This window comes from Ictalurus furcatus, chromosome 12, assembly GCF_023375685.1.
Source record: "Ictalurus furcatus strain D&B chromosome 12, Billie_1.0, whole genome shotgun sequence".
NCBI lineage: Eukaryota > Metazoa > Chordata > Actinopteri > Siluriformes > Ictaluridae > Ictalurus > Ictalurus furcatus.
The window spans coordinates 8,243,743-8,258,932 of NC_071266.1; the positions used below are offsets into that span (position 1 = coordinate 8,243,743).

At 37.3% G+C, this 15,190-nt stretch overlaps 3 protein-coding genes across 3 annotated transcripts; 1 reads left to right on the plus strand and 2 right to left on the minus strand.

Annotated features, from left to right (window-relative positions):
- The first annotated feature begins 439 nt into the window (after positions 1 to 439).
- On the plus strand, positions 440 to 2,914 carry uts2r4 (urotensin-2 receptor 4). Its single transcript, XM_053637989.1, has one exon. It carries the CDS (start codon positions 537 to 539, stop codon positions 1,629 to 1,631), a length of 1,095 nt encoding a protein of 364 aa, XP_053493964.1. The 5' UTR covers positions 440 to 536; the 3' UTR covers positions 1,632 to 2,914.
- A 3,016-nt stretch (positions 2,915 to 5,930) lies between these two features.
- LOC128615699 (beta-galactoside-binding lectin-like) lies at positions 5,931 to 9,732 on the minus strand. Its single transcript, XM_053637990.1, has 4 exons — positions 9,609 to 9,732; positions 8,122 to 8,201; positions 6,971 to 7,139; positions 5,931 to 6,213 (listed from the first exon to the last, which is right to left on the minus strand). The coding sequence occupies exons 1-4, from the start codon at positions 9,609 to 9,611 to the stop codon at positions 6,067 to 6,069; spliced, it is 399 nt and encodes a 132-aa protein (XP_053493965.1). The 5' UTR covers positions 9,612 to 9,732; the 3' UTR covers positions 5,931 to 6,066.
- A 1,842-nt stretch (positions 9,733 to 11,574) lies between these two features.
- Positions 11,575 to 13,198, minus strand: LOC128615755 (galectin-2-like). Its single transcript, XM_053638075.1, has 3 exons — positions 13,082 to 13,198; positions 12,342 to 12,497; positions 11,575 to 11,778 (listed from the first exon to the last, which is right to left on the minus strand). The coding sequence occupies exons 1-3, from the start codon at positions 13,157 to 13,159 to the stop codon at positions 11,575 to 11,577; spliced, it is 438 nt and encodes a 145-aa protein (XP_053494050.1). The 5' UTR covers positions 13,160 to 13,198.
- Between the last annotated feature and the right edge of the window lie 1,992 nt (positions 13,199 to 15,190).

The window sequence follows — 15,190 nt, forward strand, 5'->3', positions numbered from 1 at the left end:
GTGAGAGTTTTAAGAGGCGGGTGAAAGAGAAAGAGGGACAAAGAGAACGAGACTGTTGGATAGGAGAGAAGGGCACTTAGCAAGAAAGCTAATTGAAGTAGAGAACTCAAACATCTACTCTTGACACTTTGGATGAAAGACACAAATTCCAAACCCTGGATGGAAACATTAAAAGCTACCTGCATTGCAGATGAAGGAAACCAGGAAATCTGTGTTTGTGTTTCCAGAAACTTCAATTAACTTTTACGGACGCTGACCTTTGATAGACCAACGGGACATTTTAAGCTTTTTTTTCTGTGAAGATTTGGATAATGGCATTGTTTAAGACTCATGTATTGACATCTCTTAAGGACTAATCAACCATGTCTACAACTCTGTTGAAGTTTTAAGTGAAAAAAGAGGAGCCTGAGCATTACCTTTTTACCCATTTACAACTGCACCTGTTGAAATTTTAAAGAGATGATCCACCCCACTGCCCACTAAAGCACTTGGGATTTTTTGTTTGGCCTTTCCAGTTGAGTGCCATTCTGTGGATCATGAGCTTGGTGCCCAATGCCAGCATCACTGTCCCTTCCAACTCGGGCACTAGTGGAACAGGAAGTGGCTCAAGTGGAGGTGGAACAGGCACCGTGTGGGTAACCCCTCTTCTCGGTGCTACCCTGATCACCATGTGCATCCTTGGCGTTGTGGGAAATGTTTACACACTGGGTGTAATGCGCTCTGCGGTTCTGCGCCGCTCTGGTTCCATGTATGTCTTCATTGTCAATCTGGCAGCAGCTGACCTGCTCTACCTGGGCACCATCCCGTTCGTAGTATGCACCTACTTTGTCCATGACTGGCTCTTTGGTGAGACAGGTTGTCGGGTTCTGCTTAGCCTCGATCTGCTCACCATGCATGCCAGTGTCTTTGCCCTTGTGGCCATGAGTCTGGAACGTTATCGTGCCGTGGCATCACCATTCCATGCCCGTCGCTCTGCCACTGACTCTGCCCGATGCCACTGGCTACCAGCTCTTGCCATCTGGTGTGCTGCCTTGGTACTCACATTACCCATGATGGTGATGATCAGGCTACGGGAGGGGCGTCCAGCAGCCTCTGGTCTCGTCAAGCGCATCTGCTTCCCCACATGGACGCCTGAGGCCTTCAAAGCCTACCTCACTGTTCTTTTCTTCACTAGCATGTTGGTGCCAGGGCTAGTAATGGTGGTGCTATATATAGGGTTAGCACGACACTACTGGATAGCGCAGTCCAACCTCACCCGTAGAGGAGCAGGAAACAAGAGCAGCATCCGACTTTCCACCTCTTCTTGCCCGTCTAAGCGGAAAAGGCTTAAGCACAAGGTGGTCTGCATGATCTTCAGCATTGTGGTGGCCTATTGGGCATGCTTTCTGCCCTTTTGGGGCTGGCAGATGGCCAAACTTTTCTCAGCCGAATCCCTGCGCTCATTGACACCTGCCACACACACCTATGTCAACTTCTTTGTTACTTGCCTTACATATGGCAACAGTTGTGTGAACCCGCTGCTATACACATTGCTCACCCGCAACTATAAAGACTACCTGGCGCAAAGGGGACAGGCCTCAGGCTCCAGCCGTATCGACCAGGGCTCAGGGTCAGGTATTAACAATCTGTAGATGAAATTATCTGATTGACTGCCATGGATAACGTCTTACTAATATTCTACCACAACTGCATTTGGTTATATCTCATATTCCCAACCCTGTCCCTGGAACACCCTGTACTGTATATTTCTTTTTATTGTTTTCCATGATCAATCACACAATCTTCAACTCAGGAAAGGTTGTTATTAGCTGAGTAGGTGTATATGGCACAAGGGCAACACTAAAATGTATTACATAGTATGCTATAACAGTAGTTATGAACCCTGGTCCTGGAGTCTACTTGATCTGAATAGTTTTGCCTGCTCGCGCTCAGCTAATCTGGCTAATACACTAATTAACAGGCCTGTTGTGAGTGGATGTTTAGTGCAAGAGTATTTAATCCAAATGAAGTCAGGAATACTTGTATTGTCATGCCATCCAAATACATGCATACAGAAGAATGAAATGTTGTTCACCCAGGACCAGAGTTCAACACAACAAAAAAGAGGGCACCAAAGTCTATGACTGGGAACCACTGCTACATAGATTATGCAATGACTTGAGCAACTACCAGATCAGTTTGAATCAGTCTGACATTTTTGACAAACGCTGGTAAGTGGTGGACAGCCAATTTGATGGACAGCTGATTATTTAGATAAGTTGCTTGCTACAATTTTCTGAACCTACAGGTTGCCATGGATTCAGCTTCATTTGTGACATGAACCATCTTTAGTGCTTTGTTTATATTTTAGCTAGATTATGTCTTAATTATGTTTGATATCTTTATCAGTGTTAGCACATCCCACTTATAAAGGTATGTTTTGTTGTGAAGTTTCTTTTAGCAGTACTCTAAAGATCTCTAAAGATAAAATACACGCCTCAAGCTCTTATCACCTAGATCAACTCACCAGTGGTTCTTTCAGTAGTGATATTGATAGGAGGATGAACACACACTGAAATGCAGTTGTGTGTTTGTATCTAAACATTAATGCAAATTGAAACAAATGTGTGTGTTATGTGTGTGTAGTCATGGATAACTCCAGGTTGGATATGTCTGTACTGTTCCCTTACACTCTGGAATGTTTCTCCAGGCCGATAAATTCCTCACTCTGGGCCACAGGCCTTTTCGAGTAGCAATGCAAATTATTCCTACTCAGCTGTGAGAGTAGATAATAATGCTGACAATATAGATGACTTGAACAATGCTTGATGAACCATGTGACCTTCGGCTTGGTGAAATCATTGTGGTTGCATCACTGATGAGACTTGTTGAACCGAAATCATTTAAATCATAAAAAAAAAAAAAAAACCTAAAATACAGTAAAAATATGGTAAATATGGTATGTGTAGATAGCTGTAGCTGTAGATATTATTTTGGAACTGTAAAACAAACTGAAGTACTGATGTGGTGTGAACTTAGTGGTGATAACTGATGAGCCATGGTTACTGGTTCCAAAGCTGATAAATGCTCTACATTGCTAAGTACCCTTGAAAGCCAAGTTAAACATACAGCTAAGTTGTACTGTTTGTTTCCTGATGTCAGATCTGTGAATACAAAGTAACTGATGGATTTGGTTTGTAACACAAATTTGCAAGTTTGGGTAAGAAAGTAAGCATGGTGGCTATTTTAAAACCAATCTGGTGGTCAAGCAGTATATCCTACAATAGTTGTTTCTTAAAATCCTAAATTGAGTAAATATATATGATCTCATATTATTATGAATTTTGTTATGAACAAAGAATAGCTGTAACATAAGTAAGGATGAAAACATGGCGAGGGTGCTGTTATAGAAAAACAAAATCAACTAAGGGGTGGTTTGATGTGTTACCACCCCAAATTATGTCCTTAAGTGTTTTATTCCTCGTATACCACAGCAATTTGCCAACCATGACATTTTTTCTTAATTCATTTAAGAATGGCATATTGTATTTTTTATCCATTTATATTTACTTTTAAGGGGGAGTTAACCCTTTTTTCACATTTGCACTAAGCACTTGTTGGGCAATTTCTAGACACCTGGGGCAATTTTTATATCAAATGCCTAAATAATTTATTTAAAACTAATAATAATAATAATAATAATAATAATAATAATAATAATAATTTGTTAAAACTGCTCCCAGCTTGAATGCATGCTTGAACCATAGTAAAGTATTCATCCGGTGTGTCACTGGCACTTCCCAGACATGTGTTCCTCCCTGTGTAGCTATAGTAACCAAAACAAAATCAGCTTCGAGCACTTTGTCCTGCCTCCAATAACCCGAAACTACAAACCTTAAAGAAGTGTATAGATCTGATCATGATGGAATATGTTGAACACTGCAAAGGAAAGTAGGTTTTTTGTTGTTGTTGTTTTGTTTTATGTCTTATGTCTGTTTTGTATGTTTTTGAGGAAATTGATATTGACAACTCAATAAGAGTACTCCATCCATCCATCTTCTATACTGCTTATCCTACTGGGTCGTGGGGAACCTGGAGCCTATCCCAGGGAGCATCGGGCACACAATCACACTACAAACACTTTGGACATGCCAATCAGCCTACCGTGCATGTCTTTGAACTGGGGGAGGAAAACCCTGCAGCACAGAGAGAACATGCAAACTCCGCACCCACAGGGCCGTGGCAGGAATCGAACCCCCAACCCTGGAGGTGTGAGGCAAACGAGCTAGCTACTAAGCCACCGTGCGCCACTATTAAGAGTACTTGGAGTCATAAATTAGACATCAACTCACCTTAAATGTAGTAATTCTGTGAAAAATCTTGTACCTGGCAATACTGAACTGAACTGTAGGTGGAAGATTCTCCACAAGTGGGTCCTCTATTGTGTCCCATGTCTATGCACAGTCTTTTGTGTACCCAGACCATCAGAATTTGATTAAGTGATCTTTTGAACTGTTCTTTTATTATTCGAGTTGCTGGATGTTTTTCTGAAATCCTTGGTCTGGTTCCATATATAGTATAGGAGAACAGTTTTCCCAGCAGTTGAACTAACTCAATATACTAGACGTTTACTTTTCCTTCCCCTATTTCATTTTCATTTACTGTACAGGTGTGAGGTCAGTGATTGAGTGTGCAATCCACAGTCAGCTTTTTTCCCCGTCTATGCCAAGGCAGTGAGGTCAGCAGGAGGATTGAGTGCTTGATGCAGTGTGAATTACTATAGACTTAGGACTTCACAAATGTTGAGGTTAACACTTATGGTCCAGTCCAATACACACACACTATTCGTCTGTGTGTGTGTGTGTGTGTGTGTGTGTGTGTGTGTGTGTGTGTGTGTGTGTGTGTGTGTGGATGTGGATCTGCAGAAAGAACAGCTTCTAAGTTTAGGTTTATACATATATGATGTGGCCAAAAGTTTCTGGACACCTGACTATCACACCCATATGAACATCACATTCTAGATTTAGTCCTCCTTTTGTTGTTATAATAACCTCCATTTTCTGGGAAGGTTTTCAACTAGATTTTGGAGTGTGGCTGTGGGGATTTGTGCTCATTCAGCCACAAGAGCATTAGTGAGGTTGGATACTGATGTTGGGAGAGAACACTTGGTGCACAGTCCTTGTTCTAATTCGTCCCAAAGGTGTTCAGTGGGGTTGAGGTCAGGACTCTGTGCAGGCTATTCAAGTTCTTCCACTCAAACCTTGGCAAACCATGTCTTCATGGACCTCATTTTGTCCACAGGGAATAGTTTTGTGCTTCTTAGTTTCAGTTAAGGGAAATTGTAATGCAACAGCATACAGTAACATCCTATATCATTGTGTGCTTCCAACTTTGTGGCAACAGTTTGGGAAAGAACCACTTATGGGTGTGATAGTGAGATGTTAAAAAAAAAAACATATAGTGTATTGTATTTTAATTTTAAATCATTGCACATAAGAAGAGACTTTGGTGTAAAACTGAAGTCATTATTTTACATGGGCATTCAAAGATGGGCTTGGCACATGCTTAAGTCAATTTTTTGGGCTCACCATTCAAATGATTAAAATGACCTGTGTGTAGTTCACAACTCCAAGGGTTCTGTATTTTTCTTGAGTAGTTGTGTCCAATACAAGGTTTTTCAATAGCATACAGTTTCCTATTAAGCCCCAAATAATAAGGGGATAGGAAATGCGGACTGAGGAAGTAGATTATACTTTTTTTTTTTTTGCTGCAAACATGATCATTAAGGTGTTGCTCATGTTGGTCATAATGAACTTTTATTTATGGACGGGATAAACATTGCATTATGCACTTGTTGGCTTATTTGGTTAATTATTCAAAAAAACCATCAACTAATATATTAAGTAAATGTGCAGAATTTTTGGATATGATCTTATAAAAAGAAGTCAGACTATTTTTTGTACTGGCTTTATTAACAAACATTTAGTGGTTTCCATTTAGACATCTTATTTTCTGTACCACAGATGTATTTAAGGTGGACTAGCCCATTGGATTTGTTGGATGTTCTTCCATGAGTGGAATCACTCCTTATTTGATCTTGATGCCCTGAACCTTGACATCACCTTGCACATCAATGTGCTTGAAGCAGTCATCGCCGAAGCGGTTGGGAAAGCTCAACATTGTGCCGTTAGGGAGTTTGATGTAAAATTGGTCATTGTTGAAGGTAAACACCACCTGTTAGAGAGACAGACAGAGACACATCCAAAAATATCAAGCAACAGATTCCAAGTATTCTACAAAATGGTAAAAATATATATATATATTTTTTTTCTAAAGCAAATAATCCCATTTTTCCATCAACTACTGTCATGCTGAACATTCTGAAGAGCAAGATGACATCATCAAACAGAGAAGTGGCCTCAAGACCTTTGTAATGAAAATTGTTGCATTAAATAATAATAATAATAATAATAATAATAAAAATGCAAACTAGACGCATTTTCATTAGTGCTCTAAGACTTTTGGAGCCCAATGTATACTGTATATGTTAAAGCTATTAATTTCCAGTTTCAAATTTTCTTATGAGCATTAAGGGAAAAAATAAAAACATTAAAATATCTATGACTGAGTTTAGTAATGTACAGAATCCGTTAATAATTGCTGGTTTGTTTCATTAGCCTACTACTGTAGAGTGCAACAAACATGAGCTTATGGTTTATTTTGTGTCATAAATATCATTGTCAGTTTAAAGAAAAAAAGAGAAGTGGTTGTAAAATTGCATTGATGCAAAGGTCTTGCTACAGTATATGACAGATGGCATGTATGACTTCACAGATAAGAAAAGCAGTAATCTAACTGAGAACATCAAATAACCCTCTTACCCAGATGTACACGTTATCTGTTGCTTGTATAAGTGTATAATCATTTTGATGTGAATTGACTTGATGCTTTGTATTTAAGATATTTGATATACATTAAATGATTAATCCACCTTGAAGGACTCATCCTGGTCAAAGGGGAAGCTGTGTTCCCGCTGCTCCATGCCCCATCCTCCTTGGTTGGAGTTACATATAATGATGTTGCTGTCGCTTTTGTAGTTAAAGCGGGGGTTGAAGTGGAGGGCGATGTTATCAGCGTCATGACCGATATTGATGGAGAATCTGCACAGAGATAAGAGATGTTTGTTCTTTATCGAAGATATTATCTTAGATTAGTAAATTCGCCTGTGTAATATTAATCATCTTAGAATAGTGATAATGAAGACACGTTGATCATAAGATATAGATACAGTACATATATAGATAGATAGATGTCCATTAAAATGTAAAATAAATAAAATTAAACATGGCTAAACAGTAGCTCTCTTGCCAAGCTTTCACTGGCGTTCAGGGTTGCCAGGTCTTCGGAAAATGTCTCAGCAAATGCATTTCAAAATTCACCAAAATTTTGGGAGCTGGAAAAGGGAGATACAGTTTTCTTCTCTTTTTCTGTCTTTTCCCCATTACCAACTTAATTTCTTCACCTGTAACCTTGTTTCAAAATGATCCTGTCTATGCAGTGGTATTAGCGCTTCCTAATATGCTAACATATTAGCTTGTGGAAAATAGCATGCTTCTGAGAAGCATGTTTTTGTTTGTTTGTTTGATTAAACCCTGTAGCCTCTTCTTATTTGAGAAAAAGTGGAAACAACTATTTCCAGTAGGGGTTTAAATGTTTATTACAGCTCACATAATATTTATCATGAATAGCCTAATTTCTTCAGGATAAAGTTTTTGTCCTTGCTTTTTTTCAGACAATCTTTCAGCTGATGTATCATGATTAGATTGCTGGTTGTAGCAAGATACAACCACATTTAATTTAACTTACTAGAATTCTAGAATTTTGCCTGAGAGGTGTGTACTTTTGCATTTGGCTGTAGACAGACAGACAGATGAGAGAGAGAGATAGATAGATGAGAGAGATAGATAGATAGATGAGAGAGATAGATGAGAGAGATAGATTAGTTCCAGAGGAACTAATTATAATCTAATAAAAAAGAGGACCACTTAGAGAGACAAAAAATTAACTAAATGATTCAGAAATTAGTTAATAATTGTTGTTAGCCTAATTGTGGGTACATCCCACCTTGTTCAGTGAACTTACAAACTACATCCAGACTTGGGTTTACCAGAGATGGTCAGCTCCTGACCAGCCTTGAAGGTCATGTCCTTAACGGTGAACACCTGTACAGATATAAGCATGAAATGCAGAATGTAAGATCTCTCTCTCTCTCTCTCTCTCTCTCTCTCTCTCTCTCTCTCTCTCTCTCTCTCTCTCACTCACTCACACACACACACACACACACACACACCAGGAAAGAGCAGCTCATATTTAATACACCAAATATGATTACACAAATTATATAATAACATGGAGATAAAGGGAACTGATCCAGGATCAGGATATTCCATATCAAATCCAGGCCTTCAGGTAAAAGCATGTCCTGTTAACAGGAGGTTCTGGAATGGTTTATTGAGTATGAGATAGGGTGTCAACAGTGTGACAGGAGACTGGGTTATCTGTATCCTGCCAAGCCCAGTGTTAATGATCAACACAAATTACTACATCATGCCAAATGGCATTTACAGAAAACAGGAAGATGTGTTGCTCAAACAATGAATTGATAATATTTTACTGTAACATCTATTATGTATGTGAATATTAAGATACAAAAAAAGATTCCAAAAATCTAATATTTGGTCCATAAATACCTCATAAGCCATTGAAATATTATTTTGTTTAATCAGAATTTCAATTCAATTCAATTTTATTTGTATAGTGCTTTTTACAATAGACATTGTCTCAAGGCAGCTTTACAGAAATATCAACACGGTATACAGATTTTAAAGGTGCGAATTTATCCCAACTGAGCAAGCCACTGAGTGGCGACGGTGGCAAGGAAAAACTCCCTAAGATGTTTTAAGAGAAAGAAACCTTGAGAGGAACCAGACTCAGAAGGGAACCCATCCTCATCTGGGTAACAACAGATAATGTGAAAAAGTTCATTATTGACTTATATGAATTCTGTATGGCCATAGAATTTGTCTTATCCTTTTCTCTCCTTTTTGAAACACACCCTGGTCATAATTCAGGCCACAGCTGCTTCATGCACGCACACACATGCACACACACATGCACACACACATACACACACACACACACACACACACACACACTCGCACACACACGCACGCACACACACGCACACACACACACACACACAAAATTGTATTAATTTACAACATAAACTTCCACAGTTTGCACACTTTAAGCATGGGTTACTACTGGTACATTAACAAATAATATTATGTACTATTAGTAATTATATTGTAAATTAAAAATAAATAAATAAAATGCATTCTGAGCTACACAATAATAACACCAGAATCCTCTGCTGACTCAACACTACAAAAGTTTTTTGTACCTTCAGAATAAATTTATGAATAGCTGAGGCCATATGGGAAACCATTTCCCCTTATACCACTTTCTCTGCAATGCTAACAGTGCAAATTACTATGTTTCTATTTTATTTAGTAAACACTGAATTACAGTGATAAGAAGTTGCAACGAGGACAGCAGTGTCTACTCACCATCTTGTCGTTGATGTGGTGGAGGTTTCCAACAGACAACTTTGTGAACTTGTAACTATTATTTATAATGCTGTGACAAACCTAGAGGTGTGACCTAATCATCTTTCATCCAGTGGGAACACAGGAAAAGGGTAGAAACCAATCACATCACCATCTATAGCCATAAAAGATAATGTGTTACTGTTACAAGTGAGGAATGGGATGTTTATTTCAAAATTGTGCAGTTATTAATTTCACCAGATTTCTTATGACTTCCTTGTTATTTTCTACCATTTTATTGGATAAATGTTGGTTACTTTGCATAAATCATCTGATCTAATGATCATATTATTATGTAAGTCTTAGTGGAACATAAACTAATTATTATAACTACTAATGACCCATGAATAATTATAAAGCAACTTTGATATTTATTAACTTTAAAATATATATTTATTAGATTGGACAAACATCACCTTTTTCCAAACTTCAGATGTCCTGATAGGTCACTGTTCTTGGCTGAATAGAAGTGGTAACTGATGTGGTCTTCTGCTGTTGTAGTCCATCCACCTTAAGATGCTTTTCTGCTCACAATGGTTGTAAAGAGTGGTTATTTGAGTACTTGTAGCCTTGGTGCCTGTCAGCTCCTCTAACGTCTCTCATCAACAAGGCATTTCCGTCTGCAGAACTACTGAATGTTTTTTGTTGTTGTTTTTCACACCATTCCAATTCTCTGTAACCTTTATAGACCGTTGTGCATGAAAATCCCAGGAGGTCAGCAGTTCCAGAAATTTCCATCATTGGTCAAATTTCTGGCACTGGTCAAAGTCACTGGGATCATATTTTTTCCCAATTCTGATGTTCGATGTGAACATTAACTGAAGTTCCTGACCTGAATCTGCAATATTTTATGCATTGTGCTGCTGCAACATGATTCGATGATTGGATCATTTCATGAATCTGAAAGTAAATGTATGTAGAAAGAATTATAAGCTAAGTTATAAAAATATATTTTTAAAAATGGGCTCCATAGAAAGTGTTATCAATAAATTATTCCTCATTCTTTATGTTCTTTATTCTACAACTTACTTTAACATTAACAATTCAGATCACTCTAATTCTACTTTGTTTTAGATAAGCGTCCAGGAGCAGTAAGCTGAAGCCTCAGTGTAGGAAATGTAAAGTTGGCTTGTCTCCATCTACTGTTTGAGTTGAGACACTGCAAAGATTATTTGGGGAAAAAAGCAGCTGACAATGAAAGCCTAAATTGACTATTTTCTATCTAGTGCACGAGCATATTAATAAATCTAAATATATATATATATATATATATATATATATATATATATATATATATATATATATATATATATATATATATATAATAAAAAATAATGAATTGTCATGAATTAATTTTAAATTGTTAAATGTATAAAGCCAGAGCCTATCAACTAAGTTACAACCACAATTCTGGAAAAAGTTGAAGGACTCGGCCTTAATAAGTGTTATTAAAATGCTTAATAAGTGTTATTAAAAGAAAAGGTGATGTTACACAGTGGTAAACAGTCGACTGTCCCAATTTTTGGATTGTGTTGCAGTCATCAGATTTGATGCATATTTTCAAAAATAAATGAACTTCACAAAGTAAAACATCAAATAATTTTTTTAAAATGTTAAAAATGTGTTTTCAATATAGTACAGGGTGAACTGAATTTTCAAATGACACTTTTGAAAAATCTCAACTTTTTTGGAATTGGGGTTGTATATGAGTCTAGTTATATTTATTAAAATTAAGGCAGTTTTCACTTACAATGACACATTTAGACATTTATTACTTAGCATTACTAAATCTGATTCAAAGTTAGCATGACAATGAAAACATTTGTGCTAGTTTCTTAAATAATCATATTTATTTCCAAGCCTTTCAATGCTATAAAATTATGAAAGAAAGAAAAAAGATCACTTGCCATGCAGACAGAAAATGCATTTATTTAGTATTCAATGCTAATTTAGTCTCTTTATGATCTGAGTGGTCTGGAGCATGTAATTTCATCTTGATGCTGCTAACTGTGACATCACCGTTCACATTAAGGTGTTTAAAGCTGTCGTCTCCAAAACGGTTTGGAAAGCTCATTGTTTTGCCATCTGGGAGTTTAATATAAAACTGCTCATTGATGAAGTTAATCACTAACTGTTACAGAGAGACAAGTGTGGAGTATGTGCAAAACAAGATAAAATAGTTACACATGTAAGATGATTAATCTGAGCCAGGGTGATGGCAGTGTCATAAAATGTTTTGACAGTTCACAGGCTTGTGTATTCAGTAAAGGCCAAAGGTTGCAACAGTAATGCAGAATGGCCATGCTGTCTTCCAAAAGGACAATGCAGTGTATAATGTCATAAATGGTTAATTCACAAAAGCTAATTTATCAGATAGGATTGCAAGAATTGACCCTCTACATAATTTATCAGGTTTCTTACTTACTGAATTAATTTGTTAATTTACTTAATTCATGTTAGAAATATATTAATTGCACCACATGTATAAGATTTACACCAAGATATTACATTATGATCCAACACCTTAAAATCACAGACTTGTCAGATCATAACAACCCCAAGGTCTTCTAAAAACTCCAAGAACGCAAGAACCTCCTATGAATCAATACAGACTCTTAACCAACATAGGAAACCCCTTCAAACAAATCAAGAAAAGAGGAACTACGAGGAGAAATATAAACATAAAGACATCACCTTGAAGTCCTCATCACATTGAAATGAAAAGTTGTGCTCTTTCTGTTCCTGTCCCCATCCGTCCTGATTAGAGTTACACACAATTACTTTGTGATCCTTGTTGTATTTAAAACCTGGATTAAAGTGCAAGGCCAGGGAGTCCTTGTCATGGAGAAGCTGAGTATAATGAGACAGACAGATCATACAGATGATCAATGAGCTGATATACATCACCAGAGTTCGTCGGAATTATAATTAGAAAAAATACAGAGAATAGTAAAGTAGCAGTCATTCATCAATGATCTCCTTTCTTTGCTGATAAAGAAAGGATAACTAAAAATAACATTAGCAAAAGGTCTCAAATACAACATTGATTTTGTTCTAAAATGCTTTATCTCCTGCCTTTTGTATTGTACTTATTTTAGTAAGCTAATATAATGCTAGCTAGCTACATCTAGAATACCACTAGAGGAACATTATTAAATGTTCCCACTTTCTTTTGAAGGAGCGTTTGCATATTAGATACACAGTCATAGCCGTATGCTTGTAAGTTTCGTAAATGTAAATGTTTACGTAAAAGGCGTAAATGTTTTTTGAATTGGATTTTCTACTTTATATGTTTCTGTGGCTTGTTCTTCCTTACCTTTATTGTTATACACATCACCTTTAAGTAATACTACGTACATTTAAATGATGTGGCATGAGTTTAGTTTTTGACTTGTTGAGGTTGCTAATACTTACTAATCGCAGCCAGATTTCACCTTGCCAACAATCGTCAGGTCTTGGCCGGCATTAAAGTCCAAATCATCAACAGTCAACACCTGTGGAGAAATTAGCATTTGGTTCAGGTGTTTTTGGAAAATTTCTGGGGAGTCACTGATTTATAACTCATTTGTCTGCGATCCAGAACTGTGTATTTCATACATTTTGTTAACGATTTTGAAATATATTTTTCAATTTGGATGACAGTTTATATCCACATCAGAAGCTAAGAGGCAGGCAAATCAGATGGATGCATACAATGTCATAAGTATTCAACCCCTTGAACTTTTCCACGTTTTGTACTGTTACAATCTAGAACTGAAATGGACTTAATTGGGATTTTATTTCACAAATCTATTTATTTATACTGAGTTGCATGACAGTAATTGCATATAGATAGCTTACATTCAACTAATTACCTCTTCTATACCAAGCCTAATGTTAATGATTGGCAAATGATTGTCACACTAGGTGCCACCATGTCCAAGAGGGGAAACTGTGCAAATATTGACCAAACGCCATTTGAACTTTGTTTATGTTCTAAGCAAGGCCATATAGAATATAGGAGGGTAGGGCACACAAGAATTTACACTACCTTGTTAAATTGAAAATAAATAAATAAATAAAATCTTCTCACATGAGAAATTTCCAGAAATTAATACATTTGAATATACCGTACATAAAATAAAAAATAAAAAATATGGCAATAACAATAAAAAGCATGTTAATTTGCTGGCAATTAGTGAGAAGAGGTTGGAGGTAAGGTATTGTTATGAATTTTACATTTTTGATGTTGCCATTTTTTATATAATTATTATGTTAATGATAAAATTATATCATAATAAACTAAAAAATGTGTTTTTTTTTAAATCATAGGGACAAATAAAAAAATATTTTAACATTAATGTTTGAATCTGATGTATCATTTTTTAATTTAAACTTCACAGTAAACTTTAAATTAATTATATTACATTTATATCATATTCCATTACATCAATGAATCCATTGTAATTTAATATAAGCATGTGGATCCCTTTAACAAAGTAGAATGATAGAATAGTTAATGTTAAACGTTAAAGCCCACAGTAAGGTGTGTTACTCATCATTTTTCCCTAGACACGTTGGAGAATCAAAACATTTGCACACACTGAAATCTTCCCTTAAAAATTAAAGGCAGGGTGTGATCAGCTCATTCACAGAACAATAAGAGTCAAGGGACATATCATAACTTCGTAAATAAATCATAAAGTTCATATACGACGAGTTACCTTGGATGTCAGTGTGTATGATATGATTTACTTTTGAAAACGTTTGGGTTACGCATGTAACCTTGTTCCCTGAGAAGGGAGAGAGATGTTGCGTTTAGCACAACAGTATGGGAGCGCCCTAGCGCGCGCGACTGGTATCTGAAGCTTGTGTAAAATCATGCCTCTATTTATAGGCCTGCCATGATCAGGTGACGTGGCAATTAAGCGTGACGCGTGATATAAATATGGCACCTGTGAACTGCGCCATCAGCCTCTATTATCTGAAGTGAAGACACAATTTGCAGGCCTGCCCTGGTATGACAAAGCTACACAACATCTCGTTCCCTTCTAAGGGAACAGGGTTACATGCATAACCCAGACCTTCCCTTTCAAAGGGAACTCAACGTTGCGTTTAGCATAACAGTATGGGAAGGAGAATACCCACTGCGTCATACCAAGGGTACGGCCTGTTCAAAAAAACCCAAGCCCGAGGTCACTGCAAGACACTCGAGCCTGGGGTGGAATGAATATCCAGGCTGTAATAACGAATGAATGTGTGTAGCATAGACCACCCTGCAGCAGCACACACATCCTGTAAGGATACCCCTTTGGACAAAGCCTTCGAAGGGGGTGACCACCCTAGTGGAATGAGCCCTTATGCCCAGAGGCGTAGCAAGACCGCGCACCTCATAAGCAATAGAGATTGCTTCCACTATCCAATTAGAGATGTGCTGCTTTGACACAGCATCACCTCTACTGTCACCGCCAAAGCAGACCAGCAGCTGCTCCGACCTATGCCACTGGCCGGAAGTACAGAGAACCCTTACAGGACACAGCAGGTGTGTCCTCTCTTGTTCCGGT